General features: G+C 39.6%; 1 protein-coding gene across 2 annotated transcripts in view; it reads left to right on the forward strand.

Annotated features, from left to right (window-relative positions):
• Positions 1–26280, forward strand: part of NUP155 (nucleoporin 155) — a 53397-nt gene that overhangs the window by 17419 nt on the left and 9698 nt on the right. Inside the window, exons 9-29 of one of the 2 annotated variants that reach the window (XM_080679923.1) lie at positions 814–905; positions 2260–2357; positions 2837–2989; positions 4334–4434; positions 6598–6768; positions 8151–8261; positions 8627–8721; positions 9474–9562; positions 10015–10077; positions 10801–10942; positions 11989–12055; positions 13713–13828; positions 15466–15563; positions 18015–18145; positions 19318–19509; positions 20194–20332; positions 20999–21134; positions 23011–23164; positions 23360–23464; positions 24219–24373; positions 25964–26093. In XM_080679923.1, the coding sequence (XP_080536049.1) occupies positions 814–905; positions 2260–2357; positions 2837–2989; positions 4334–4434; positions 6598–6768; positions 8151–8261; positions 8627–8721; positions 9474–9562; positions 10015–10077; positions 10801–10942; positions 11989–12055; positions 13713–13828; positions 15466–15563; positions 18015–18145; positions 19318–19509; positions 20194–20332; positions 20999–21134; positions 23011–23164; positions 23360–23464; positions 24219–24373; positions 25964–26093 (2538 nt within the window). The remainder of the gene's footprint in view (positions 1–813; positions 906–2259; positions 2358–2836; positions 2990–4333; positions 4435–6597; positions 6769–8150; positions 8262–8626; positions 8722–9473; positions 9563–10014; positions 10078–10800; positions 10943–11988; positions 12056–13712; positions 13829–15465; positions 15564–18014; positions 18146–19317; positions 19510–20193; positions 20333–20998; positions 21135–23010; positions 23165–23359; positions 23465–24218; positions 24374–25963; positions 26094–26280) is intronic. The other variant, XM_080679924.1, reaches the window with a different exon arrangement.

The raw sequence follows: 26280 nt of genomic DNA on the forward strand, positions 1-26280 counted from the left end.
CGCGGTACAGAAGTCTGAGACTTGCACTAAGTCAGTTTTAAGTGGTAGGAACGTTGTGCATTTAATGTTGAAGGACAGTCTGCAGTAATACAGTAGCCAGCAGGGGTGCCCAGCAGTGCTGACGCCTGGCTGCTCTGTCGTAAGCTTTGGAAACAATTCATGCAGCAGATGACCAGACACGATTCTACTTAGGGACAAAGTTTTAGGTGTGTGTTTTACAAAAGGTTTTACCCTCTTCTATTAAGAGGACCTTTCGACAGGTGTGCAGTGTCTTGTCTCCAGTGGGCACATACCGTGTGGGTTTTATATGTACATCAGTAGTGTGAACTCACTGGCACAGTGGATATAAATGCCAGATGGGGTGAGATTTTATCTTTTAAATGTGATCAGATAAGATAACTGCTGGCAGAAACTAAGGAAACCAGCTGAATGTTTGACCTGATGACTGATGCTATATGGTGTATGTTAAAGATATATTCTTTTTTTTGTCATACGTTTTTGTTGATTTTTTGAGAGAGAGGAAGGGAGAGGGATAGAGAGATAGAAACATCAAACAGAAAGAAACATCATCGGCCGGCTGCCTCCTGCACAATCCTTTCTGGGGATCGAGATCAAGCCCACACCCCTGGCCTGTGCCTTGACCGGGATTTGAACCGTGACCTCCTGGTTCAGAAGTTGTTGCTCAACCACTATGCCACGCTGGCCAGGCTAAAAGTATATTTTGTTAATCAATGAATAAAGCATTAAAACATGAAAAAAATATTAAATAAAATGTATACAGGTTATAGTCATGGGTACAATTTTTGTTTGCAGGTTTATGATTTGGGCAGCGATGGACAAGGCATGAGCAGAGTTGCCTCAGTGTCACAGAATTCTATTGTCTCTGCTGCTGGAAACATTGCGAGGTGATATGTAACTTATTGTCAGACATTTCATTTGCAGGCATAATTATACTGTTTATGTGCAGCATATTAAAGTTACTTCCTTCTCATAGTATCTCTAAAATATGAGGAATGTTGAAGGACATAAGACTGGTATACCCTTGATCTAAACTCACCAATTAACAATTTGCCTCAGTTGCTCACTCTATGAGCCATTTGAAAAGTAAGTTGCAGAAATCATTACTTTTATCTATAAATCCTTCATCTTCTCTCTGCTAACTACAATATCAATTCCACACCTAAAGATTAATAATAATATAATTATACTAGAGGCACAGTGCACGAATTCGTGCACATTGAAAGTAAATTAATTAGAGGGTGGCCCGCTGGGCAGGACTGGGTGAGACAGGCTGGACATGCCCTGGAGCCATCCTTCTGTGGTTTCCCCCCTGCAGGCCACACCTGGGGTGGTGCTGGGTCTCGAAGGGCGTCTGCGGAGTGAGCGGGGTCCCTCCGGCAGGTGGGGTCCCTTGGCCTGGCCTGCGGGGATTGGGCCAAACTGGCTCGCCTACATTCCCCAAAGAGTCCCAGATTGTGAGAGGACACTACAAAGTTGCTGTCACTTGGCAGCTCCTGTGTTGAGCATCTGCCCCCTGGTGGTCAGTGCGCATGATAGCTGTCAGCTGGTCGGCCGGTCGCTTAGCCTTTTATATATATAGATAGTTCATATTAAAATTACTAATTCCCCAAACTCTTCATAGCTATTTTTCTTTCCATTTTTTCTCCAGGTTCAGTCAGAGCTCATGAATCACATTGGTCATTAATCTTTTTAATATAGAACAGAACTTCCATTACATTTTTTTTTAAATGTTCACATTTGGGAGGGAGGGGCAGGAGTTTTCTGAATTTGTCTTTTTTTTTCCATATTAGATTAAAGGTAATTTTTCTTTAGCTAGTATTACATAGGTAATGTGAATTTCTTATAGCATTACATCAGGAGGCATAACACCAGTTCACCACTATTGAAGAGTTGGTTAAGATGGTGTTCACCAGATCTCTTCATTATAAAGGTTCATTTTTCCCCCTTTTTAATTAGCGGTAACTTTTACAATGCTAGTTTGATGCTCTGAGAACATCTTGTTCCCCATTAGCCATTTGACTAATGGATTTAGCCTTTTATGTCTTTGAAAAAAGGTTACTCTTAACGATATTAACTAATGTAAACAATACACATCCAAGGGTTTTTGGCAGTTCTTGCTGCTGTTGTGTTACTTCCCTGTATATTTTGACATGTAAAATTGTTGGTGGAAAACGTTCCTTAGAATTTAGTAGACACATTTTAAAAATATACTATGTGTGTGTTTTTTCTTCCTTTTAGGACAATAGATCGTTCTGTTTTTAAACCAATTGTTCAGATAGCAGTGATTGAAAACTCTGAGTCACTGGACTGTCAGCTATTGGCTGTCACACATGCCGGTATGTTTTTATTTATATGTTTGTTGTTGCTTTTGTAACTTAGTAATCCTCAGCATTGGAAATCTATGATTAGAAACATGAGAGAAATTTTTACTTCTGTATCAACTATAAAGTCATATTAATGATTTATAAAATTAAGGATTTGGAAAATTGGAGGATTCCTCGGTTCTTTTTGCTCATTTTAGAGATGGAAAAGCAGCCTGGAAGCTAAGGTGCCAGCGATCAGGGACGGAGCCTGAGGCTCACCACGTAGCGTGGCAGGCTCTTCCTGATGAGATCTGTTGATTCACCTCTCAGTTTCAAGTGATCTTTTCATAGAAATCCACTCCTCCTGTAGTTCCCTGGTAACTTAAGATCAGTCAGGAAAGTGATGTGGCTTTAACAGAGTTCTGTTTCTCTTTGGAATTGCGTTAATAACAATACATGTACCTCAGGTCTTTTATTTTCTGTTACTGATTTATAATTTTACCCATCATCAGGTGTAAGGTTATATTTCAGCACCTGCCCATTCAGACAGCCATTAGCACGACCTAATTCATTGACACTGGTTCATGTCCGCTTACCTCCTGGGTTCTCAGCATCTTCCACGGTGGAAAAGCCTTCAAAAGTACATAAAGCTCTCTATAGTAAAGGTAAGTTCTAAAACACTATCATATTGAAGGTTGGATTCTTAAAATTATTATAATTAGAATGCACTGAATCATTTGAAAATAAAGATTTTTCAATAAAATATAGAATGTTTTGATTTCTTATTCAGGAATTTTTTTTTAATATTAACATTACACTGAGTGGCCAGATTATTATGATCTCTGAACGCATAATAATCTGGCCACTCAGTGTATTTGTATCTCAAATGGGTACCAAAAATATTCTAGACTTTTGCTGGAGATCAACAACCTATTTGCCCTGAGCTTTCTATCAGCCAGTGCAAAGGGGAAAACTGATCGATCAGGTGCACGATTGCTCATTAATCTTGATATCAAATAAATGAGGTACTCAAGAGAAGTACACTGAGTGGCCAGATGATTATGCGTTCAGAGATCATAATCTGGCCATTCAGTGTATATTTTAAGCATTTTCAATTGGTAAGTATATATGCTAAATTTTAAGAAATCTTTTTCTACCACCTTGATATAAATTAGTCTCAGTTTTTCACAAGTTGGTTATACATTTTAATTAATTATGGTCTCAGTGGACTTAAGACTGATATCTCTAAAGTCACTATAAAGCAGGGGTCCTCCAACTTTTTAAACAGGGGGCCAGTTCACTGTCCCTCAGACCGTTGGAGGGCCGGACTATAGTTTAAAAAAAAAACTATGAACAAATTCCTATGCACACTGCGGGCCCGGGACAAGTCGGCTGCTAAGCAGGACAGGCAGCGGCACCCGGCGGGCCGGATACATGTCCTCGGCGGGCCGCCTGTGGCCCGCGGGCCGCAGTTTGAGGACGCCTGCAAAGGGAGCAAATTATTGGGAGGAGCTGGAATTGAGCACAGAGAATATATTTAAAAATCAAACTGCAGTGTCAGCTAGTGTTGAGGTAATGCTTTTATAATATACCTATCTCTGCCGTTCCACTGGGAGCTTCATCTTTATTATTTATGATATGTTTCAGTTAACCAGTATGTGAACTGTATTTCATTGAATATTAGATTGATTGTAAGTCACACAATTTATGTATTAAACATGTTTTTAAAATTAGTAAACTGATAAATCCATCGATGGCAAAATACATTCTAACTTTAGAAATGTCAAAGTCTGAAAAAAGTAAGTGTTTACTTGAAAAAAGTAAAGTAGAAGACCTGGAACATTCAATGATCCTACCAATAATTATAAGTTCTTTTAGGGGATTTATTTTTATTTTTGTAACTTACTTACCTATAATGATTAATGCTGTATGTATATTAATGTTAATTGTTAATATTATTTAGGATCATATCATTTGGCATCATAAGATTTTATGTATTAAACTTTTAGGTATTCTATTGATGGCAGCCTCAGAAAATGAAGATAATGACATTTTGTGGTGTGTCAACCATGATACATTTCCTTTCCAAAAGCCAATGATGGAAACCCAGGTAAGTTACCTTGAGAATTGTAAAGAGCTTTTTATGTAATTTTAAGTGAAGAATAAAATTGTAACAAATTTCACCTTTTGATTTATTACTGTTTGCATCTAACAATCTCATATAATTAGAAATCATAATGGGGGGAAAAATGTATCCTGTTAATTCTTTGTTTTTTCTCTGTGAAGTTAGAAGTCATAGTAATCATTAAAAATATCTTTAAAGTAAACTTTGAAACTTTTGCAGTATATTTTTCATAGTAAACCCAAAAATGCATGTATCTTTTCTGAATTATCTTTGTCCCATTGAAATGTATAGTATTTTTAGTTTAAATGAGGCCATCCATTATAGTTATGACTTAGGAATTTATACTAATCTCTTTAATTTATAGTCCTTCCTAAACTAAAAACATTTTTTTATTATAGAAATTTGCAAACATGCACAAAAATAGAGAAAATGGTAACTTGAACCCCACATTAGCAAATTACCAACATTTCCCCCATCTTGTTTTCTCTCTTTCCTTCATAACTAAATGTACACACACATATACGTGTGTTTTAAAAGCAAATACCACCACGTACTCCCTGAGGTTGATGTCGAGGCTCTGAGTGAGGATGTGACCCTGCTGTCCTAGCCCAGTCCCACATCTGGCCTGCCATCTCAGCCCCTGAGGACCTAAGGGGAGGCCATCCGCTCCCTCCCCTTCCTGTCCCCTATTCCCCCCCCCCCCCCATTCTGTCCTCCTAGGTGCCCTAGCACAGTCCGTGTTGCCTGCCCCAGAGGGTGCTGATCAAACAGATAAACCAACTCCCACTGGGGTGTGAATATCTGATACTCTCTTTGGAACCATTTCTTTAAAGGCATTTTGGTTCCAGCTGTCACTACTGCTTCCTGGTTATTCTCCAGCTTAAGCCCTTTTGATCAGAGCAGTGAGAAAAGGTGTGTAGATGGGAGGAGGAAGAACCCAACCCCCAGGATGGGTTCACGGTTTGTAATGGCTCCTCCAAGTTTCTGACCTGGACCAAAGTTGCCGGGGTAGGAGCAGAAGGTTGGTTTGGGGTCAAGAAGCACCTTTCTCAAATTCTTCCCTTTATCCTTTGGACTGTACTGAGGATTCAGAACTTAGTAAGATATAACCCTGTCCTGATGGGAGTGCAATGTTAGTGGTTGCAGGTTTGCATTCTGGCTCCATTTCCTCGAAGCTATGGCTCAAATGACATAACAAGTCTCTGGCCCTCAATTTCCTTGTCTGTAATAGTTAGAGTTCCTACCTGTATGGGATTATTGTGGGATCAAATGAATTCATGTATGTAGCACTGAGAACACTACCTGGTACATAGGAAGCACTCAAAAAATGTTAACTGTTTTTAAGCAAATACTTTATATCTTATTTCGTTTATATAATGCTTGAGTTCTTCTTAAACAAGTATGGACTTTTTAAAAAAACAAACAAATATAAATGTAGTTCATAAACTTTAGCCAAATTCTGATCTCCCAAAAACAGCTCTAAAAGACATTGGAACAATGGGGAAATTCAATATTGGCTGGACATTAGGTTAGAGAATTGTTAATATTCTTAAATGTTATAATAGTATCATGGTTAAAACTTCCTTATATTTAGGAGATGCATGCAAAAGTATTTAGCAGTGATATCATATCCATAACTTTCAAATGGTTCAATAAAAGAAAAAAAAAAGCAAATATGGCAAAATTCTAACAATTATTGAATCTAGGTACTGGGCATATGGATGCTTGAAATTTTTTATAATAAAAGTATTTTAGGAGATTAAAACATTTTTTTAAAGAAATATATTAGCTTTGAAGAGAGTAGAAATCTACATGTCAGCAAAATATAAGCACTGAACCTACATATAGATCAGTCGGTCCTGAAAGATGGTGGAAGGCAGTTAGTGTTTGGTTATGGAAAGGTAATTCTAGTAAATACTACTTATAGTTTACCAGGAAAAATTTCCTTTATCCTTTGGTATTACAGAAGATGCCTGGTTGAAATAATTAGAAAATTAAACACAGACTTCTGAGAATATTTGTTAACGTATTAACTTATTAAATTCTACACTTAATTACAGATTAAGTCTGTATAACTTTTCCTTGTTAAAGGTTTTCCTTAATAGTAATGTTAGTACTATTAGTATGAAGTTTGTTTCTTTCATATAGATGACGACCCGTGTGGATGGTCACTCCTGGGCTCTGTCTGCAATAGATGAATTGAAAGTTGATAAGATAATTACACCTTTAAATAAGGATCATATTCCAATAACTGACTCACCAGTTGTTGTACAGCAGCACATGTTGCCTCCAAAGAAATTTGTTCTCCTCTCAGCACAGGTATGTACATACTCTATTAAGATGAAGACACCTAACCGGTTTGGCTCAGTGGACAGAGCATCGGCCTGCGGACTGAAGGGTCCCAGGTTCGATTCTGGTCACAGGCATGTACCTTGGTTGCGGGCACATCCCCAGTAGGGGGTGTGCAGGAGGCAGCTGATTGACGTTTCTCTCTCATTGATGCTACTCTCTCCCTCTCCTTTCCTCTCTGTAAAAAATCAATAAAATATATTTTTTTAAAAAAGATGAAGACAAAAAGAAAAGCCATATTTAATGTTTTTATATTCGGAATAGTTGCTTGGTGGTCATTTACTTAAGTACTTGGAAATGTTTACTCTTTTTTTTTTTAATCCTCACCCGAGGACATTTTTCCATTGATTTTTAGGGAGAGTAGAAGAGAGAGAGAAAGACAGAGAGAAACATCGATGTGAGAGAAACACATCCATTGGTTGACTCCTGCATGAGCCCTGCCCAGGGCCCTGGTGGGGGAGGAGCCTGCAGCCAAGGTGCCCTTGACCGGAATTGAACCCGGGACCCTTTGGTCCGCAGGCTGACCTTCTATCCACTGAGCCAATCTGGCTAGGGCGGGAATGTTTGTAAATCCTAAAAAGTCAACAAAGGGCATGTGCATTTGTAATTTGGATGGCTGTTGCCAGACTTCCCTATACGCGTACATAATGTTCAGTGCCTGTTTTCTCGCATCCTGTCCAAGTACAATATGCCATCTTGTTAAGAGTGAGATCCATTGTCATTTTAAGTGCTTATTTTTCTGTGAACTGTCTTTCTATTTTGTGCATACTTTCCTGTTGAATTGTCTTTTTTATTTAATTAATAAAAGCTCTTTGTGTATCAAGGAGTTTGATACATTTATAAGTAGTGGAAACTTTCAAGTTATCTTTTAGGGTTTATGTGATAGTGAAAAACTCACTCTGAGGTTCATAAAAGCATTCACCCATAGTTTCTTTTTTTATTTTATCCTTTAAATCTTTGATCTGCTTGGAATTTATCCTGGTGTAAGGTCTGAATAAGGATCCAGCTTCATTTTTTTTCTAAATGAACATGCTTGTACCAACATGATTAATGGGTAATCTAACTTTAATCTTCTAGTCAGAAGGACAGCTTTCTTAATGCATGGTAATGGCACATGCTCTACTAATGTGTGTGTCTGACGGAGCAGTGTTTTCTTATTAAATTTGTTATGGATACATAGATTTAGTTTAGGTTGGGAGTGGAAATGTAGATGCTCTTTTTGACTAGTTTACTTTGTATTATTGTATTTTTTTTGTTTCATTGATTTTATTAAATAAGATAACAGGGTCAGTTATCAAACTTGGTAAATTTATTATTCATGTTCTTTTTATTTTATTTTTTTTACTTTGTAGGGGAGTCTTATGTTTCATAAACTTAGACCAGTAGATCAACTGAGGCATCTACTCGTGAGTAATGTGGGTGGAGATGGAGAAGAGATTGAAAGATTCTTTAAATTACATCAGGTAATTGTATGTACTTTTTTTTTTTTACTGTGATGATAATTTAAATAATGAAACAGTGGGAAAGATGGCTAATTTTTATGTTAGGACCAAAAATACTGTAACTAACAGGTAATCCTACCCATCTTTCCTTCTTTACATTAACCACTACGTATGTACTGATATTTGGGAGCAGTTCTAACACACTGTCAGTTTAAAACCAATACTTTCTTATTTCCCCTTTTTCATATCGATTGATTTCATTAAGTCAGCAAATATTTATTGAGACCTGCTCTGTGCCAGGCACAGATTTAAACCCTGGGTACAGCATTAAGCAACACTTCTTAAATGTTACCCTTAATACAAGGGAAGGTACTCTTTTTACCCAGGAGGACCAGGCTTGTGCAACTTGCCTTATCCTTGCTTGTTCCACCGCTGCCTGTGACCGGGAGGTATCGGCGTGGGCCGCTCGGGCTTTCTTCAGGTATACGTCAGTTTTCTCTCGCTCTTGGCCCCTTTTAAACGGTTGCTGTATTGGTGAATGTGATACTTTCAGGGCTTGACAGACAGTGGAGTTACTAAAATTGGTTTGCACAAAGGTGAACTCTGGGAAGATTATAATGCTAATAGAAGCAGCTAATTAATTAGCAGCTCATGCACTGTTACCCATTCTTCTGTCTGGTCTTCTTTCTACCTCAGCTACTCTCTTTTCTGTTTCCCCACTGAGCCACTTCTGCTATATGGGTCTTATTGGCACTGAGATTTTGAATCAACAGACACTTTTATTTGGAAAACTTTTAGCCAAGGATAAGAATTTGAAATGTGACTTGTTTAAAAGAATTTTTTTTTAAGTTCTGTCTAACTATAATCTAGTATGAAAATTACAGTACCATATCTCATTAAGTAAATTCTGTGCTTTGCTAACCTTTTATTAGAAATTGCCAGTCCCTTATAATACTTACTGATAGAATTTCAAGTCAACTTTTACTAAATATTTTTTAATGTATCTATGTATACACAGGGTGAGCAAAAGTAATACAAGAAAAACTCTGTACTCACAACTGTAAACCTACTTTTGCTCCACCCTGTATTTCACTGTAAACACAATACCTGTATATTATTAAAGTCTCTAGTGTTTGAAGCTCTATTTTGAAAGCTAAGCAGGCCTTAGAACAATTCCAGCCTTTAAGGTGGACTGTTTCACTGAATAAACTCCGTCTGTGTTGGCATCGACAGGTACGGCGGTGAAGCGCAAATGAGATTTCCAGCCACTCTCCCCACCCCGAGTAATGTTGGTCCCATCTTGGGCTCCCCTGTCTATGCTAGTGAGTATGAAACACTGAAATGAAACTGTTTCCAATAGAGGGAATTGTATAACCTTCAATGGACAAAGCTTTTCATTATATTTTATTTGCTGCTACTATATTGGTGAATAATTATACAGATATCTGACTCTTAAAAGTAATGGTATATTGAGTTCTTAATGTATAGTAGGAAACAAAATAAGATGTGACCAATAGTGTTTACAGAACTCACTGGTTATTTATCCAAAAGGAAGTGAATGATTTTATAATAAACAAACTCCCACCTCAATGTTTTCCAAAGTGGGGATGTTAAAAATTACTGGGAAATGAGTTGAGTCCCTAATTCTTGAGCACAGTGTGAGCGGTGCCACTCCTCACTCTTCTGTTTAGAAACAACTTCTGTGTGTAATTTTGAACAAATTCAAAAATTGGGGAGTTACTTTCTAAATTTTCATATTCTTATTTCCTTGTAGGCTCTCCTTTTCCTGGTGGCGGTCAATACCCAAACCCGTCCTTTTTGGGGACACCGGCTACAGGTGCCTCTTTTCCTTAGATCACTGCTGCTGTTCTTCACGAAGGGCTAGCGTTCTGTCTCACCGCTGAGGCCTGTTGTGAAAAGGGTTAACTTGCCCTTTTCTGTTAAATAATGTGATTTCAAAGAAATGACATGCAGATCCTGGCTGGGTAGCTTAGTTGTTAGAGCATCATCTTAGTTACGCCAAGGTTACAGTTTCTGTGTCTGGTCAGGGCACATACAAGAATCAACCAGCGAATGCATAAAGGAGTGGAACAACAAATCAATTTCCCTCCACCCCCCACACCCCCACTTTGTCCTCCTGTCTTTCTAAAATCAATAATAAAATTAAAAAAGAAGTGACATCGAAGCAACTGTTGGCATTTGGCTACGAATGTCTGTACTTCGAAAATCTTTACTAGTACCCGATAGTACCTGGAAAGCCCCTTAACTGGGTACCAGGATCTAATTACCAGCCATGAAAACTGCACAGGTAGTCAGTTTCACTTCCAGCATTAAGGAGCAGTGATGGCAAGCTGTCTTTCCATCCTGCATTGCCCATATTGGAAAGCCTACGTGGCAGCACCCATTTAAGTCTCAGTCTCTCTGTCAAGAAAAATCAAATATCTGTTTATTCCAGTATTTTTGTAAATGCTTATTCCTGTGGGTTTAGATACAGCAGACTTGGGTTGTTGAGAATGTTTATTGTTCAATGTTAAGATCTGTTTTTATTACGTGTGTAAAGGTGTACACCCTCCTGTCATGTCTACCCCAGCTTCAGGGAACCCAGCCATTCAGGCCCCAGGTATGAGCTACATGGCTGGGCCAGAGATTGTGTACTCCGGAAAGCACAATGGCATATACATTTACTTTTCTCGAATCATGGGGTAAGTTTTTCACGGAATACCTGACTATTGCTCATCTTAGCCTAGTTTGTGTCATTGACTATTTTTAATTCTATATTTGGGACTTCATTTATTCCTATTAAATTGTACCTAAAGTTTAATTCACTTGTCCATTAATAAGATTGTTCTCTAGTATTCAACTCCTTTATTATCTAACCACTTATATTTCTATATTTGTTCCTATATATGTATATGTATTCTACATAGCGTTACAAGCCCCATAACTCTGTGACATGTGCCTGCAAGTCAGCTACACAGTTCTGGTCACGGCTAGGCTCCCTCTTGTTGTGCAGTCACTGTGAGGTTGCAGAGAGCTCTCTCCCCATTGGCTGGACTCGCACATGCTTACGGTCATGTTTCTGTGCTGGTCCGGCGTGGTCTCAGCTGGAGCAGCTGGGCAGTTCCACGTGCCTCCCATCCTCCAGCAGGCAGCCAGGGATTTCCACGTGGTGGTAGCCAAGTTCCATGAGAGAGCAGAGACTTGCCGAGCCTCGTGGTGCTCAGCACCGGCCTACCACCATTTCCACGTCATTTACTTGGCCAACCCAGGCAAACCCAGATTCAAAAGGTGGGACATGGACCCCTCATTATGAGAGCAGCATCAAAGTCAGCTGAAAAGGGGGTAGGCACAGAGAGGGGTGAAGAATAGCAGCCACTTTTGCAATCAGTTCTACCATATTATCTAGTTAATTGTCATATCTAGTATGTATTTTTCTTGGATTTGAGATGTATGCTTTCGTTCTAATTATTTGTTTAGTATTTTGAAACAGTGCAGAACCCCTTTATAAATTTGTTTTTGCATTATAAGCTTCCTTGTTTACAATTCATTATCCAGAGCCTTTCAACTTAGTTAAATAAGTTAGCTATATCAGCTTTTAAAATTTTCCTGTTTTCATTCTTTCCAGATAACTTAGTACAATGTTAAATGAAACCATGACATTTTAATAAACACATAGAAGAAATTTACTACATATTGTAATTATTTTTATTCAACTGCAGCATAATTATGAAAACATTTTTTGTTGCAGAAATATCTGGGATGCTAGTTTAGTTGTGGAAAGAGTATTCAAGAGTGGCAACAGAGAGATCACTGCAGTAAGTGGGGTCCATTATTTGTATGTTAACCAGGTTGTTACTGATGAGTGAGGGTAGTGTTGCACATTTCTTGGTGTTATACACATGATGCAATGGTTATTCTTTTACATTTGTGTACTTGTCTAATAAACTGTCCAGTCCCTGGGTTAAGTCTCTGCTCTAACCTTTATTAACAGATGAGTAAAGTTCTTAGCATTTCAGAGCCTGATACCTCTTTGTAAAATGAGAAAAATCGTATATCTCCCTCATGAGGTTTTTGTGAGAGTTAGAGTAAGTCCTACTCAATGTTGCTCAAAGCTACCATTTAAATACTTTGTTATTATATCCAGTCATGGACCCGGTACTAATTTCTATGTACTTGCCTACATTCTAAATTACTTTGAGAAAGCATCTTATAGAACTATGTATTATCCTAAGTTCAGGTTGTAAGATTTTTTAATGTGGAATATGAATGCATTTTTTTTTAACTTATTCTTTTTTAAATGAAAAGATACCAAATATCTTTTAAATTCTGATGATCCTTTTCAGTTCACATTTCTAAGAATAGGCATGGCCGAAACCGGTTTGGCTCAGTGGATAGAGCGTCAGCCTGCGGACTGCAGGGTCCCGGGTTCGATTCCGGTCAAGGGCATGTACCTTGGTTGTGGGCACATCTCCAGTGGGAGGTGTGCAGGAGGCAGCTGATCGATGTTTCTCTCTCATCGATGTTTCTAACTCTCTATCCCTCTCCCTTCCTCTCTGTAAAAAAATCAATAAAATATATAAAAAAAAAAAAGAATAGGCATGTACTTATTATAGTATACTAGAGGCCTGGTGCATGAAATTCGTGCACGGGGGGGGGGGTTGTCCCTCAGCCCAGTCTGCACCCTCTCACAATCTGGGATTGCTGGCTCCTAACCGCTCACCTGCCTGATTGCCCCTAATCGCTTCTGCCTGCCAGCCTGATCGCCCCCTAACCACTCCCCTGCCAACCCGATTGCCCCTAACTGCCCTCCCCTGCTGGCCCGTTCGCCCCCAACTGCCCTCCCCTGCTGGCCCGATCGCCCCCAACTGCCCTCCCCTGCCGACCATCTTGTGACGACGTGAGGGCAGCCATCTTGTGGCGATGTGAGGGCATCGTGTGAGGACCACCTAGGCTTTTATTAATACAGATGATTCCATTCATATAAAGTTCGAGAACAGGCTGAACCAGTGGTCGGCAAACTCATTAGTCAACAGAGCCGCAGTTTGCCAACCAGTGGGCTAAACTAATCTATAGTAATAGAAGTAAAAAAAAGTAGTTGCCTGGGAGAGGGAATGAGTAATGGTGCATTAATGAACTTTCCTGAGTGTTGGAAATGTTTTATACTGTAGTATGGCTGTGACTGTATTAAAATGCAAAAAATTAATAAGATACTCACTTAAGATTTGAATGTTCTACGATCTGTAAATTATATCTCAATCAAACCAGAGTAGGAGGGGAGGGATGTGGTACTTAGCCCTTGATTCTGGTCACCAACAGTGAATTGATGTAAGAAATAATTTTACTGTTTATGAAGTTAGGGTACTTCAAAATTAAAGTTTACATTTAGTTATAGACATACTAGTACAGTGTATGTTTTTCATATATATGCCTTTTCACTGTTTTAAACTTTTGAAAATACTTTCTTTCTTACAGATTGAAAGTAGTGTTCCCTCCCAAATGCTGGAGTCGGTGCTGCTGGAACTAAAAGGCTTGCAAGAATTTCTAGACAGAAACTCCCAGTTTGCGGGAGGACCACTAGGAAATCCAAAGTAAGAATAAAAGAGATTTATTTACTCTTTTTTTTTTCTTTTTTTCTACTGAGGTATAATTCACATATTATGAAATTCATCCTTCTATAACATACAGGTCATTGGTTTTTAGTATAGTCACAAGGGTATGCAGTCATCATCCACCACTATCTAAAATTCTAGAATATTTTCATCATGCCGGAAAGAAACCCTATACCCATTAGTAGACACTCCCTGTCTTAGTTCAGGCTGGAGTAACAAAAATCTCATGGGCTGGCTTATACAACAGGCATTTATTTTTCACAGTTCTTGGGCTAGAAGTCTGAGATCAGGGTGCCAGCACGTTCAGGTTCTGGTGAGGACCCACTTCCTGGTTTACAGACAGCTGCCTTCTTGCTGTGTCCTTACATGGCGGAGAGAAAATGGGAGCAACTTTCGGGTACCTTCTTATGGGGGTACCAATCTCATCATAGGGCTCCATTTTCATGTTCTCACCTAATCCTAATTAGCTCCCAAGACCCCACCTCCCAACACCATTGCTTTGGGGATTAGGGCTTCAGCTTAGGAATTTGGTGGGACTCCAACATCTAGTCCATGTCACTCCTCCTTTCCCCTCCCCTGGTCCCTGGCACCCACTCACCTGGCTGCTCGGTGGATCTGCCTCAGGGAGTAGTTGCTCTTTAATAGTGTCCAAGGTTTCCTTTCCAGGTGTGGTCAGTGAGCGAGGCAGCAGCAGGCTTGCTCCATCTCGGCCCCTGCTGTCAGTTGAGGTTGTTATTTAGTAACAGTAACAACTTACAGTTTTGTTATTTCAGTCTGTTGTAGGTGTTTAATGCAAAATTGTTCCGTATTTTGCCTCTTCGGGTTGCTCTTGATCATTCTGACAATAGTCTTTGGTAGCTTCTTTGCTTTCTAGTAGGGTAAGAGCCTCCAATCTCCTTTGGTCCAATTCCTGCCCTAGACCTGAAATCAGCCATTTCTGCAGGGAGCCCTGGTTTCTTTTAGCTGAGAAAGGTATTGGAGATTATAGCCAAAATCTGTTCCTGCTCAAGCTGTATATTGTTTAATTTTTATTTTTTAATAAAACAAAATTGTTGCCCAGCCTGCACGGCTCAGTGGTTGAGCATCGACCTATGATTCAGGAGGTCACAGTTCTATTCCCAGTCAGGGCACATGCCTGGGTTGCAGGCTCAATCCCCAGCATGGGGCATGCAGGAGACAGCCGATCAATGATTCTCTCTTATCATTGATGTTTCTATCTCTCTCTACCTCTCCCTTCCTCTCTGAAATCAGTTAAAAAATATATTTTTAAAAAAACCAAACACTTTCAGTTTAAACTATCATTGATTTGCCAGTGCTATGTCACTAATCTACAGAGGAAAAATATTTGCATTTTCTAGTTCATTTATATGAAATATTTAGAAAAGGCAAGTTTATAGACACAGCGGGTAAGACGGATGGTTGCTTAGGGTAGAGGTGGGAGAAGGGGGGAAATGGGGATTGACCTTTAATCAGGGGTGTTCTAAAATTAGATTGTGGTGATAATTGTGCAACCCTATGAATTGTACGCTTTAAATTGTTGAATTATGTGGTGTATGAATTCTATCTCGATAATGCCGTGAAAAACGCAAGCACACATTCTGGAGTTTCTGTTTCAGTACTACAGCCAAAGTGCCGCAGAGGCTCATAGGATTCATGCGTCCTGAAAATGGGAACACCCAGCAAATGCAGCAGGAGCTGCAGAGGAAGTTTCATGGTAAGTTATTGCTTCTCATCACTTCAGTGTACACGAACCTAGTAAAGAGTTTTGTTAGTTGAATAGAAAATAATGCACATCTCTCAATAAGATCTTGTTTGTGGTAACAAATATTTTTTATTAAAACATCAGTGTGATTGGGGAAAGTGGACAGTATGGATGTCATGTATTTTCATAACTTTCAGCCCATTTTTTCCCATCCTCCAGAAAACATGATACACACCTTTTTTTCTTTGAGTTTTTTAATTGTAATTTACATAACAAATTGACCATTTTAACTACTAGTAAGTGTGTAATTAGTGGCATTTAATACACTCACAGTGTGCAGACATCACCACTGTCCATTTGTAGAACTTTTTTCATCTTCCCAAACTGGAACTGAACCCCGTGAAACAGTAACTCCCCCTTTACACCGCCCTCAGCCCCTGACGATCAACCTTTTTTTTTCTGTCTCTTGAATCTCACTACTCTGGGTACCTCCTCCATTTCAGTATTTCAAATACTGAAATGATACAGTATTTACCCTTTTGTGATTGGCTCATTTCACTTAGCATAATGCCTTCAAAGTTTATTCATGTTGTATCGCATGTCAGAATTCCTTTCTTTATTTAAAACAATAATATTCCAATGTGTTTATAGCACGTTTGTTTATCCATCCATCCTCGTGGATATTAGGATTGGTTTAACCTTTGAGTACTGTGAACAGTCCTGCTGTGAACATGGCATACAGATGTAACTTTGATCCCTGCTTTCAATTCTTTTGTTAAATACCCGGACATGGAATTGCCGGGTCATGTGGTAATTCTCCTTTTAGTTTTCTGAGGCACTGACATGTTGTTCTCTATAGCAACGGCACCATTTTACATTTCCACCAGCAGTGCCCAAAGGCTTCCAGCTTCTCTACATTGCACCAGTTATTTTGCAGTTTTTAAAATAATATCCATCCTTATGGGTGTGAACTGGTATCATTGTGGTTTGATTTGATTAGTGACACTTCTTTATAGAGTTAGAAATGTGAATCAAGCCCTGGCTAGTGCGGTTCAGTTGGTTGGGGTGTTGTCCCGTACACTGAAAGGTTTCAGGTTCGATTTTTCTGGTCAGGGCACAGACCTAGGTTGCAGGTTCACTCCCAGGCGGTGTGTATGTAGCTGTTTCTCACATTGATGTCTCTCTCATTGTCTGTCTTCCTCCCTCCCCTCTCTCTAAAATCAATAAGCATGTCCTCTGGTAAGGATTTTTTTTAAAAAGTGAATCAGGTTTTTGGTTGTGTTTTTATCTAATTTAATAGTAATAACTAAAGAAAGAGTAAGGGAATTAAAAAGTTCTCATTATCATCAATTATTCCAGATATGAATTAGAGGAATAATGAATTATTGCTTACATTTTGCCTGAGATTTAATTTTTTTGTTATCTTGTCTTCTATTTTTTGAGCCAATTATTATATTTGCTCATTAAGACCCAGCCATTACACCCCGAGGTACTTTCCTTCCTTCGTGCTGGCCTTCGTTTTCTGTTCACTATTTGTAAATTCTTTTTTCAGTACTTCAATAAGGCCTTCAGCCTGGCAATGCAAGCATTATGCTGAGGATTTACACAAATAGGAGCATTCAGATTGCTGGCAATAATCGCTGAAATGACCCCTTTGTAGAGCAATCTGGTCAGACCTAGTAAAAGCTGAGAAAGCCTGTACACTCACAGCCAGCAGTTTCCCTTCTAGGAATACATCCTGGAACAGTCTATCAGACTTTTCTCACAGTAAAAACACACCTTACATTATGACCCAGGTGTTTAAAAGCAGACTCACCAACTGGAGCAGAATTTTAGGAAAAAACTCTGCCTGATTTGCACTCTAAGTTTTTCCCTTTTTATTATATTTCCTCTTTAAGAAAAAATAAAAAGCTATATTGAGTAACTGAATTAGATTTGATGACTCATCAATGCATCCTAGTCTAGATCTAAGAAACTCAGTCCTAGCAAAACCTCACTGCACTTTCCCGGAGACCTTTTCTAAGGGTATTTTATTGCTATAGTTTTAGAGGGAAAACTGGAAAAAATACAAATATATGTCAGGTGGACAGCGGACCTAATTGTAGCCTCTTTACACAATAGAACACTCAGCAATTAAAATCAACATGCTAGATTTATACTTATTGCTATGACTAGCTTGCAAAAATATAACTGATGGAAAAAGCTATGGTGTAAATAAATATTTTAAAAACAGCAGTGCTGTTACTGTTTATGTGTACACACACAAATGCACATGTGTATATTAGTTAGAGGATAAGAACATGAATTCAACAACTCGTGCTCATGGTTGCCTGTGATGGGGGAGGGAGAAGAACAATGAGGATTTCACCTTAATAGTTGTTTCTATTTGAGGTAAAATGTTGTACTTGGAATAAAACAACCTATGTCGTTTGATAAAACTTTATTAATTGTATTTGTAATTAGAGGCTCAAGTGAGTGAAAAGATTTCACTTCAGGCGATCCAGCAATTGGTCCGAAAATCGTACCAAGCTCTGGCTTTGTGGAAACTTCTTTGTGAACATCAGTTCACGGTCATTGTAGGTGAACTTCAGAAGGTAGGGTGTTTTTGTTCCTGTAAGACCATACCGTTAATCCTCTGCTCCGTTTGTTTTCTTTGAAGTGAGTTTTAATCTCACACTTTGGTTTGGGGGGGATCATTTCAGAAGCATTTAGGTTATGACAAAGTTAGTATGTCATAGGAAGATTGCACTAAAGATTGAGGGATTCACTTTGTTAGAGCCTCCATTTTTTTTTTTTTAATATATTTTTATTGATTTCAGAGAGGAAGGGAGAGGGAGAGAGAGATGGAAACATCAATAATGAGAGAGAACCAACCATTGATTGGCTGCCTCCTGCAAGCCCCACCCTGCGGATCAAGCCCACAACCGGGCATGTGCCCTGACCAGGAATCGAACCATGACTTCCTGGTTCATAGTTCGATGCTCAACCACTGAGCCACACCAGCCAGGCAAAATCTAATATGTTTTATATCAGAATAATTTTCTCTTATCCTTCAAGTCATTCCTCTAGTTCTTTTCAGTAAAGTCCAAAGAGTGGATTTGTTTGGTGCTTTTAAATACATACTGTAAAAAAAACCCTTACGATAATTATGAAAACTTTTCCATACCAGGTAGAATGAGTTCTGTTGGGAGGTAAAAAGAAGGATCAGCCCTGGCCAGGTGGCTCTGCTGGTTGGAGCATCATCCCGAAGGTCTGGCGTTTAATTCCTGTCGGGCACATGTGAGGCAAATCACTAAACAATAATTTATTCTAGTAAAAATTACCTCAACAATTTGAAACTCAATTTTAACAAGCAGGTTTGTTGAAAATGAGATTAAACTCCAACACTAGTAAGCCTTCAGTAATAGAATGCTAACTTATTTTGGAAAAAGAGACATAAGGCCAAGTTTTGTGATGTAGCTAATTGACCGTTTTCCTGGTCATGACTGAGGTCAGGATACCTGGCTCCTGCTCCGGCTCCGGCTCCGGCTCCGCGGGGTTTACTTTCCTCGTTGGTAAAGTGAGCCATTCGGACAGTGGGTTCTTTCTCACTTCTGTGTGATTTTATGATAATTTCAAAAATGTGTTAGTTTGTATAGTTTTTGTGTATTGTCTCTTGAATTATGAAGTCTGTTAATGTTTTGGTTAATTAAAGAAATTTGATTCTGTGAGGAAATATGATATTCCTGTGTAGTTGATAGAAGGAAGGATTCTTTTATGCTCCTAGGAATTTCAGGAGCAGTTGAAAATCACCACCTTTAAAGATCTGGTCATCCGGGACAAAGAGCTGACCGGGGCTTTAATTGCTTCTCTGATCAACTGCTATATCAGAGACAACGCTGCCGTGGACGGCATCAGCTCACACCTGCAGGACATCTGCCCCCTTCTGTACAGCACCGACGATGCAGTCTGTTCTAAGGTGGGAGGCCTGGGTACCTGTTTCAGTGGGGCTTACAGGAGAGGTTTCCCGCTGTTATGAACAGCACGCTAGAATTGGAATCAGGAGCCACCTTCTTTCGCCTAATTTATACCTTTGATAGGTTTCTGAACCTCTCCTGGCCTCTGAATCCTCTTCTGTGTAAGAAAGGGGTTGGAATACCTGGTTTCTTAAAGTCCATATGTATTTAAGTTTTTCATAAAGAGTCTTTGATGGTATCTCTAGGCCATATTTAAAAAGACGATGGTTACATATGCCCCTCCTTAGAAATTAAGGAAATTCTCTAAAACCTAAAATTAGTCTGTAATGAATCAGAGTTAATTGGGCAATTTTTATTGATCCTTTCCTACAGGTGGAAGTAATTTAAAAAATCAGTACCGTGTGGACTGCCTGCTGACCAAATAATGTATTGACTAGACAAGAGATTTACCAGAAAAAAAGCTATCTTGCTTAACATATTTGTCAGAGGAATTAAGAATAGCTAGGATTTTTTTGGTCAAAAACTTTTCTGCCTAAAATTAAGAAGAAGTAAGTTTATAGAGTTGTTTTTATTATTGATTATAATAAACCAGATGTAAATTTAGACACAGACTAAAACTTATGTTGACAGCATCATCTGTCTGCTTGATGTTATATCTGTTTAAGTTCTTGTCATTTCTCCTTCAGGCAAATGAGCTTCTCCAGCATTCCCGACAAGTTCAAAATAAGATTGAAAAAGAAAGAATGTTAAGGGAATCACTGAAGGAGTACCAGAAAATCAGCAACCAAGTGGACCTTCCTAATGTCTGTGCTCAGTACAGACAAGGTGAGAAACACACCGTTCTTCCTAACTGACCGGGGCCGAGTGACTGTGACGAACAGGAGGCACGTCTCCCTTCAGCTCGTTGGCTCAAGTATGGCAGCAAGTTCATTCTTTGTGTCTCAGTTTGTGGTGGCTGCACTGACCCCTGAAAAAGCTATCGTGCTCTTTCAGATCTTCAGATATGTAACTTTTTAACATTGGTGTTTCAGTCCCTGTCCCGTTACACTACTATCTCTATGAGGTTGCTTTCTGGGTTACATTTAATTTTAAGATGCTTACAAGTTTTGATTAATTCTTAAAATATTACCTTCCTGCTCTCTTTAAAATTTACTTAAAAATTAAATCTCACATAAAAGTAGTAACTCTTAGCCAGGGGTATTGTTTTGAATCCCAGGATTTTTTTCAACAAGAAACTGAAACTCTCTGGTTGGTTCTTTTAAATACAACTGTTTTTTTCCAGTGAAGGAAATATACCTAATAGCTGCCTTTTAGGGATGTTACAGCCTTGTTCTTTGATAGACTCTTCAGAAATATTTAAATGATATTGTCACCAGAGTGACTAATGTATATTAGAAACAAAATGATCTTGGTGAGTATTTTTATAAGGGAGCTAAGAACAAAGCGTGTCCAGCTTAACATGCCCCCGTCTTGTCCCGTTCTCCCCGTCAGTGCGTTTCTATGAGGGAGTGGTGGAGCTCTCCCTCACCGCTGCTGAGAAGAAGGACCTGCAGGGCCTCGGGCTGCACTTCTACAAGCACGGAGAGCCAGAGGAGGACCTCCTGGGACTTCAGGCTTTCCAAGAAAGGTGCATCTTAGTACCAGAGAACGGTTGGCCAATAGTATCCTATCTAATAAAAGAGTAATATGCAAATTGACTGTCACTCCAACACACAAGATGGCTGCCCCCATGTGGACACAAGATGGCCAGCAGGGGTGGGCAGTTGGGAGGGACCAGGCCTGCAAGAGAGGGCAGTTGGGGGTGATCAAGCCTGCAGGGAAGGGCAGTTGGGGGGACCCAGGCCTGCAGGGGACAGCAGTTTGGGGGGACCAGGCCTGCAGGGCAGGGCAGTTGGGGGGGGACCAGGCCTGCAGGGGAGGACAGTTGGGCGGGGGGGGGATGGACCAGACCAGCAGGGGAGAGCAGTTAAGGGCGATGAGGCTGGCAGGGGAGGGCAGTTAGGGGAGACCTGGCCTGCAAGGGAGGGTAGTTGGGGGCGACCAGGCCAGCAGGGTTGGGCTGTTAGGGGCAATTGGGCTGGCAGGGGAGCAGTTAGGCATCAATCAGGCTGGCAGGGGAGTGGTTAGGGGGTGATCAGGCTGGCAGGCAGAAGAGGTTAGGGGCAGTCAGGAAGGCAGACAGCCGAGCATTTGGGAGCCAGCAGTCCTGGATTGTGAGAGGGATGCCTGACTGCCCATTTAGTCCTGATCCTGGAAGGATCAGGCCTAAACGGGCAGTCGGACATCCCAGGATCAGGCCTAAATGGGCAGTTGGACATCCCTCAAGGGGTCCCAGATTGGAGAGGGTGCCGGCTGGGCTGAGGGACACACACCCCCGTGCACGAATTTCGTGCACCGGGCCTCTAGTTGGGGAAATAATACTCCAACTGCAACCCTTATAAAATTCAATTATACTTTCACTTCACTTGTCTATTTATCTGTTTATTATGCTTCACTTTAAAATAACTTCTTTTATCAGAGGTCTGAATCAGGAGTATAATTTCTTGTCTAGGGATAACACTTTAGTCCAGTAAAAATTCCTAAGAACTTACAAATGTTTTATTCTGTGGGTTTTTTTTTGAGACTCTATTAATGTCCATTTTAAATGAGATAACTTAGCCAAAACCGGTTTGGCTCAGTGGATAGAGTGTCAGCCTGCGGACTGAAAGGTCCCAGATTTGATTCCGGTCAGGGGCATGTAACTTGGTTGCGGGCACATCCCCAGTAGGAGGTGTGCAAGAGGCAACTGATCGATGTTTCTCTCTCATCGATGTTTCTGACTATCTATCACTCTTCTTCCTCTCTGTAAAAGATCAATAAAATATATTTTTAAAATAAATAAATAAATGAGATAACTTACTTGGAAAGAAAACTGGCTCCTTCCCCAACCCCATTTCTGATTCTGAGGAAGCATTTTATTTTGTAAAAGATGATTTTTAAATGTTCACAAATTAGTAGAGACTATTAGAAGAAAAAAGTGTATGTCCATAAAGGAAATATATATTCTAAGACGTGGTTTTTGTTAATACATTCATTTTTATGACTTTACCCTTTTATGTTTAACCAAATGCTTCTCAAACCTATTGAAAAAGTATATGAGCCCTAGCCGGTTTGGCTCAGTGGATAGAGCATTGGCCTGTGGACTGAAGGGTCCCGGGTTCGATTCCGGTCAAGGGCACATGCCCAGGTTTCGGGCCTGATCCCCAGTGAGGAGCATGCAGGAGGCAGCCAATCAGTGATACTCTGTCATCGTTGATGTTTCTCTCTCTGCCTCTCCTTTCCTCTCTATAATCAATAAAAATGTTTTTTTAAAAAAGAAAAAGTATATGATTTCTATTAATTTTAATACCAAATATATACATATATTCTCCAAAATAGCCTTTCAATCCTTGTGTGTACTTAAAGAAGATAAGTCAGTTACTGTGTAATTAATGGAATTGCTCCTTTTCCTTTTCTTTTTTCAGATTAAACAGTTACAAGTGCATTACCGATACCCTGCAGGAGCTGGTGAATCAGAGCAAGGCTGCTCCCCAGTCTCCCAGTGTGCCCAAAAAGCCTGGGCCTCCGGTGCTGTCCTCTGACCCCAATATGCTGAGTAACGAAGAAGCCGGACACCACGTAAGGGACACAGCGTATTTTCATTCTAAAAACACGTGTTTAGCACTTCTGTGTGGTAGTACTAGCCTGACCACCTTGGGAAAGGTAGTAACTCCTAGAACATTGAAGGATTCTTTATTTCTTACCAGGGGTTAAGCTCAGGGTTCATGGTGTCCAGACCCTTGATCATGCTAATTTTTTCTTTCTTTATTTTAGTTTGAACAAATGCTTAGATTGTGTCAACGATCCAAAGATGAGCTCTTTAGTATTGCCCTTTATAATTGGCTAATCCAAGCTGACCTTACAGATAAACTGCTACAGGTAAAAAATGGCTTTTTATTCCAATATTATTAATTTCCCAGTGGGTAAAGTAAACCATTGCTCTGATTTTCTTGTGGGATGGAAATCACTGGATTGTGAATTAGGAGACATGACCTTTCTTTTAGCTCTCCTGTTAAGTCGCTATGACATCACACCCCACCCTAAGTCTGTGCTTCTCATTCTGTAAAATGAATACGTGGCATTTGATCATTTCAAGGGTGCCTTTTAGTTCAGAATCTGAACTTAGTAGCTGTGATCTCAGGGTTTATTAAAAGATTTATAATTGGCCCCTGCTGGTTTGGCTCAGTGGATAGAGCACCAATCTGCAGACTGAAGGGTCCCAGGTTTGATTCCAGTCAGGGGCACATGCCTGGTTGCAGGTTTGATCCCCAGTAGGGGGCGTGCAGGAGGCAGCCAATCAATGATTCTCTCTCATCACATATTTCCATCTCTCCCTCTCCCTTCCTAAAGTCAGTAAAAATACACCTTAAAAAAAGATTTATAATTGGATTACAGTAAATTCTTTTTATCAGCCTAAGTAACTATCATAACAACTCTTTCATGAACTGTGACAAAACAAAAATAATTTATAATGAAAAAATTTACCCTCTCTTTTATCTGTTGTTGGATTATAATTTTGCTTATATATCCATAAAATAAGGAACACCTGTCGTTATCTTTAAATGTTATATTTACTACGTAAAGAGCAAGTGGGTGGTGAGAAAATGTCTCTGGGTTACTGTACAATTTCCAGTTCACGTCCCCGTTTCTGGAGCCACATCTATCCCGAATGGCCAAAGTTGATCAAAACAAAGTTCGGTACATGGATTTGCTCTGGAGGTACTACGAGAAGAACAGGAGTTTCAGCAATGCCGCTCGTGTCCTGTCGAAGCTGGCTGACATGCACAGGTATGGCAGTAGCCTCAGTGGGAAGAATGGTTGTAACCCAGCTATATCTAGTTACATATAGGTTTCATAATTTAAAGAAAACTTCATTCAGGTTATACATCTGTAGAATTTGTATGCTTTTATTTGAATTTATCTGAAGTTTTCTCTTTACCTAAGACCTTTTCTGTTGAACTGTCTTGTAAATTCTCTAAAGTATGTCTTTGGATTCTTCCTACCAATGAGTTAATTATTATTATTCTTAATTAAAAGGACAGAAACTACTTAAAGTTGTTAAATGTTTTACCAGTTCCAGACTAATTTTCTCTACTCTGACATTGAGTTAAATTACTGAAAAGGTCTTAAAATACTGTTGCCCGGCTGGTGTGGTTGAGCGTCGATCCATGAACCAGGAGGTCATGATTCCATTCCTGGTCAGGGCAGGTGCCTGGGTTACTGGCTCGATCCTGAGCAGGGGGCATCCAGCAGGCAGTCGATGCCAACAATGATTCTCATCATTGGTGTTTCTCTCCCTCTCCCTGTTTCTCTCTAAAATCAATAAAATATATATTTTTTAAATCCTGTTAAGAAAGCATTGGGGTTTCTAATTAGATTATTATATCAAAGACAATGTAATAAAATTGTGCGTATGTGTGTGAAGTAAATGTATAATTAGAGAATTTATGAATATTTTGTAACAAAAATTAATCCTTGTTTTAACAGGAAAAGATTAAAATTCAAGGAGGGGATATAGAAAAGACAAGGGAGCAAGTGGAAGGAGATGAGGTTGGAAGAGTCAAATCTATTTTTATTGATTTCAGAGAGGAAGGGAGAGGGAGAGGGAGATAGAAACATCAATGATGACAGAGAATCATTGATCGGCTGCCTCCTGCACGCCCCACACTGGGGATCGAGCCCGCAACCCAGGCATGTGCCCTGACCAGGAATCGAACCGTGACCTCCTGGTTCCTAGGTCAATGCTCAACCACTGAGCCATGCCAACCGGGCTGTTCTTTGTTTTTAAGTGGTCACTCTAGCTCTATAGAAGATTAAATGTAGTCTTGGCCATGTTACGGCAAAGAAGTGAAGACTATGAGGAGCAAAAAAGGAGATATATATATATTTTTTTTTATTTATTTTTTTATTTATTTTTTTATTTATTTTTTTAATCCTCGACCCAGGCTATGTTTATTGATTTTAGAGAGAGAGAGAAACAGCAATCGGTTCCCTCCTGTACGTGCCCCAACCTAGGATCCAGCCTGCAACCTGGGTATGGCCCTGACTGGAAATTGGACCCGCCACCTTTTGGTGTACAGGACGATGCTCCAGCCACCTGGCCCACCTGGCCAGGGCATAAGGGATATTCTTAATTCTAGAAGAATTTAAGTTTTACTATCCTGAAGTTTTAAAGTCGGAAGTTACTTCTTCAGATACATAAATATTTATTTGTTGCCTTCAGTTGTAGATTTCTCTTATTAGAAATCCTCTAATAATTTTTTCAAGTTTCAGATTGTGTTTTATGTCCATTTGGTCTGAAATAGTACATCAGACTGATGTGTTTGTATTTTGAAACCTTAAGAACTCACATAAATAAAAACCATTGTTTTTCCCCAGCACAGAAATTTCACTCCAGCAGCGACTGGAGTACATTGCTCGAGCCATTCTTAGTGCCAAAAGCTCCACTGCCATCTCCTCCACAGCTGCCGATGGGGAGTTCCTTCATGAAATGGAAGAAAAAATGGAAGTAAGTGAGGAAGACACTTCAGCTTGGTCCACACGGACAGCATAGTCGCCTGTTCTTCACTCCCTTCTTCCCCTAGCTTGTGATGGCTCTGTAGCAGTCAGTTTTAGTAATCTTTGTTTCTTCCGCCTTTATTTTTCACTTATTTTCATACCTAGGTGTAAATTGTAAAAGATTTTAATGATACAGC

This window comes from Plecotus auritus (genome assembly GCF_963455305.1).
Source record: "Plecotus auritus genome assembly, chromosome: 7".
Taxonomy (NCBI): Eukaryota; Metazoa; Chordata; class Mammalia; order Chiroptera; family Vespertilionidae; genus Plecotus; species Plecotus auritus.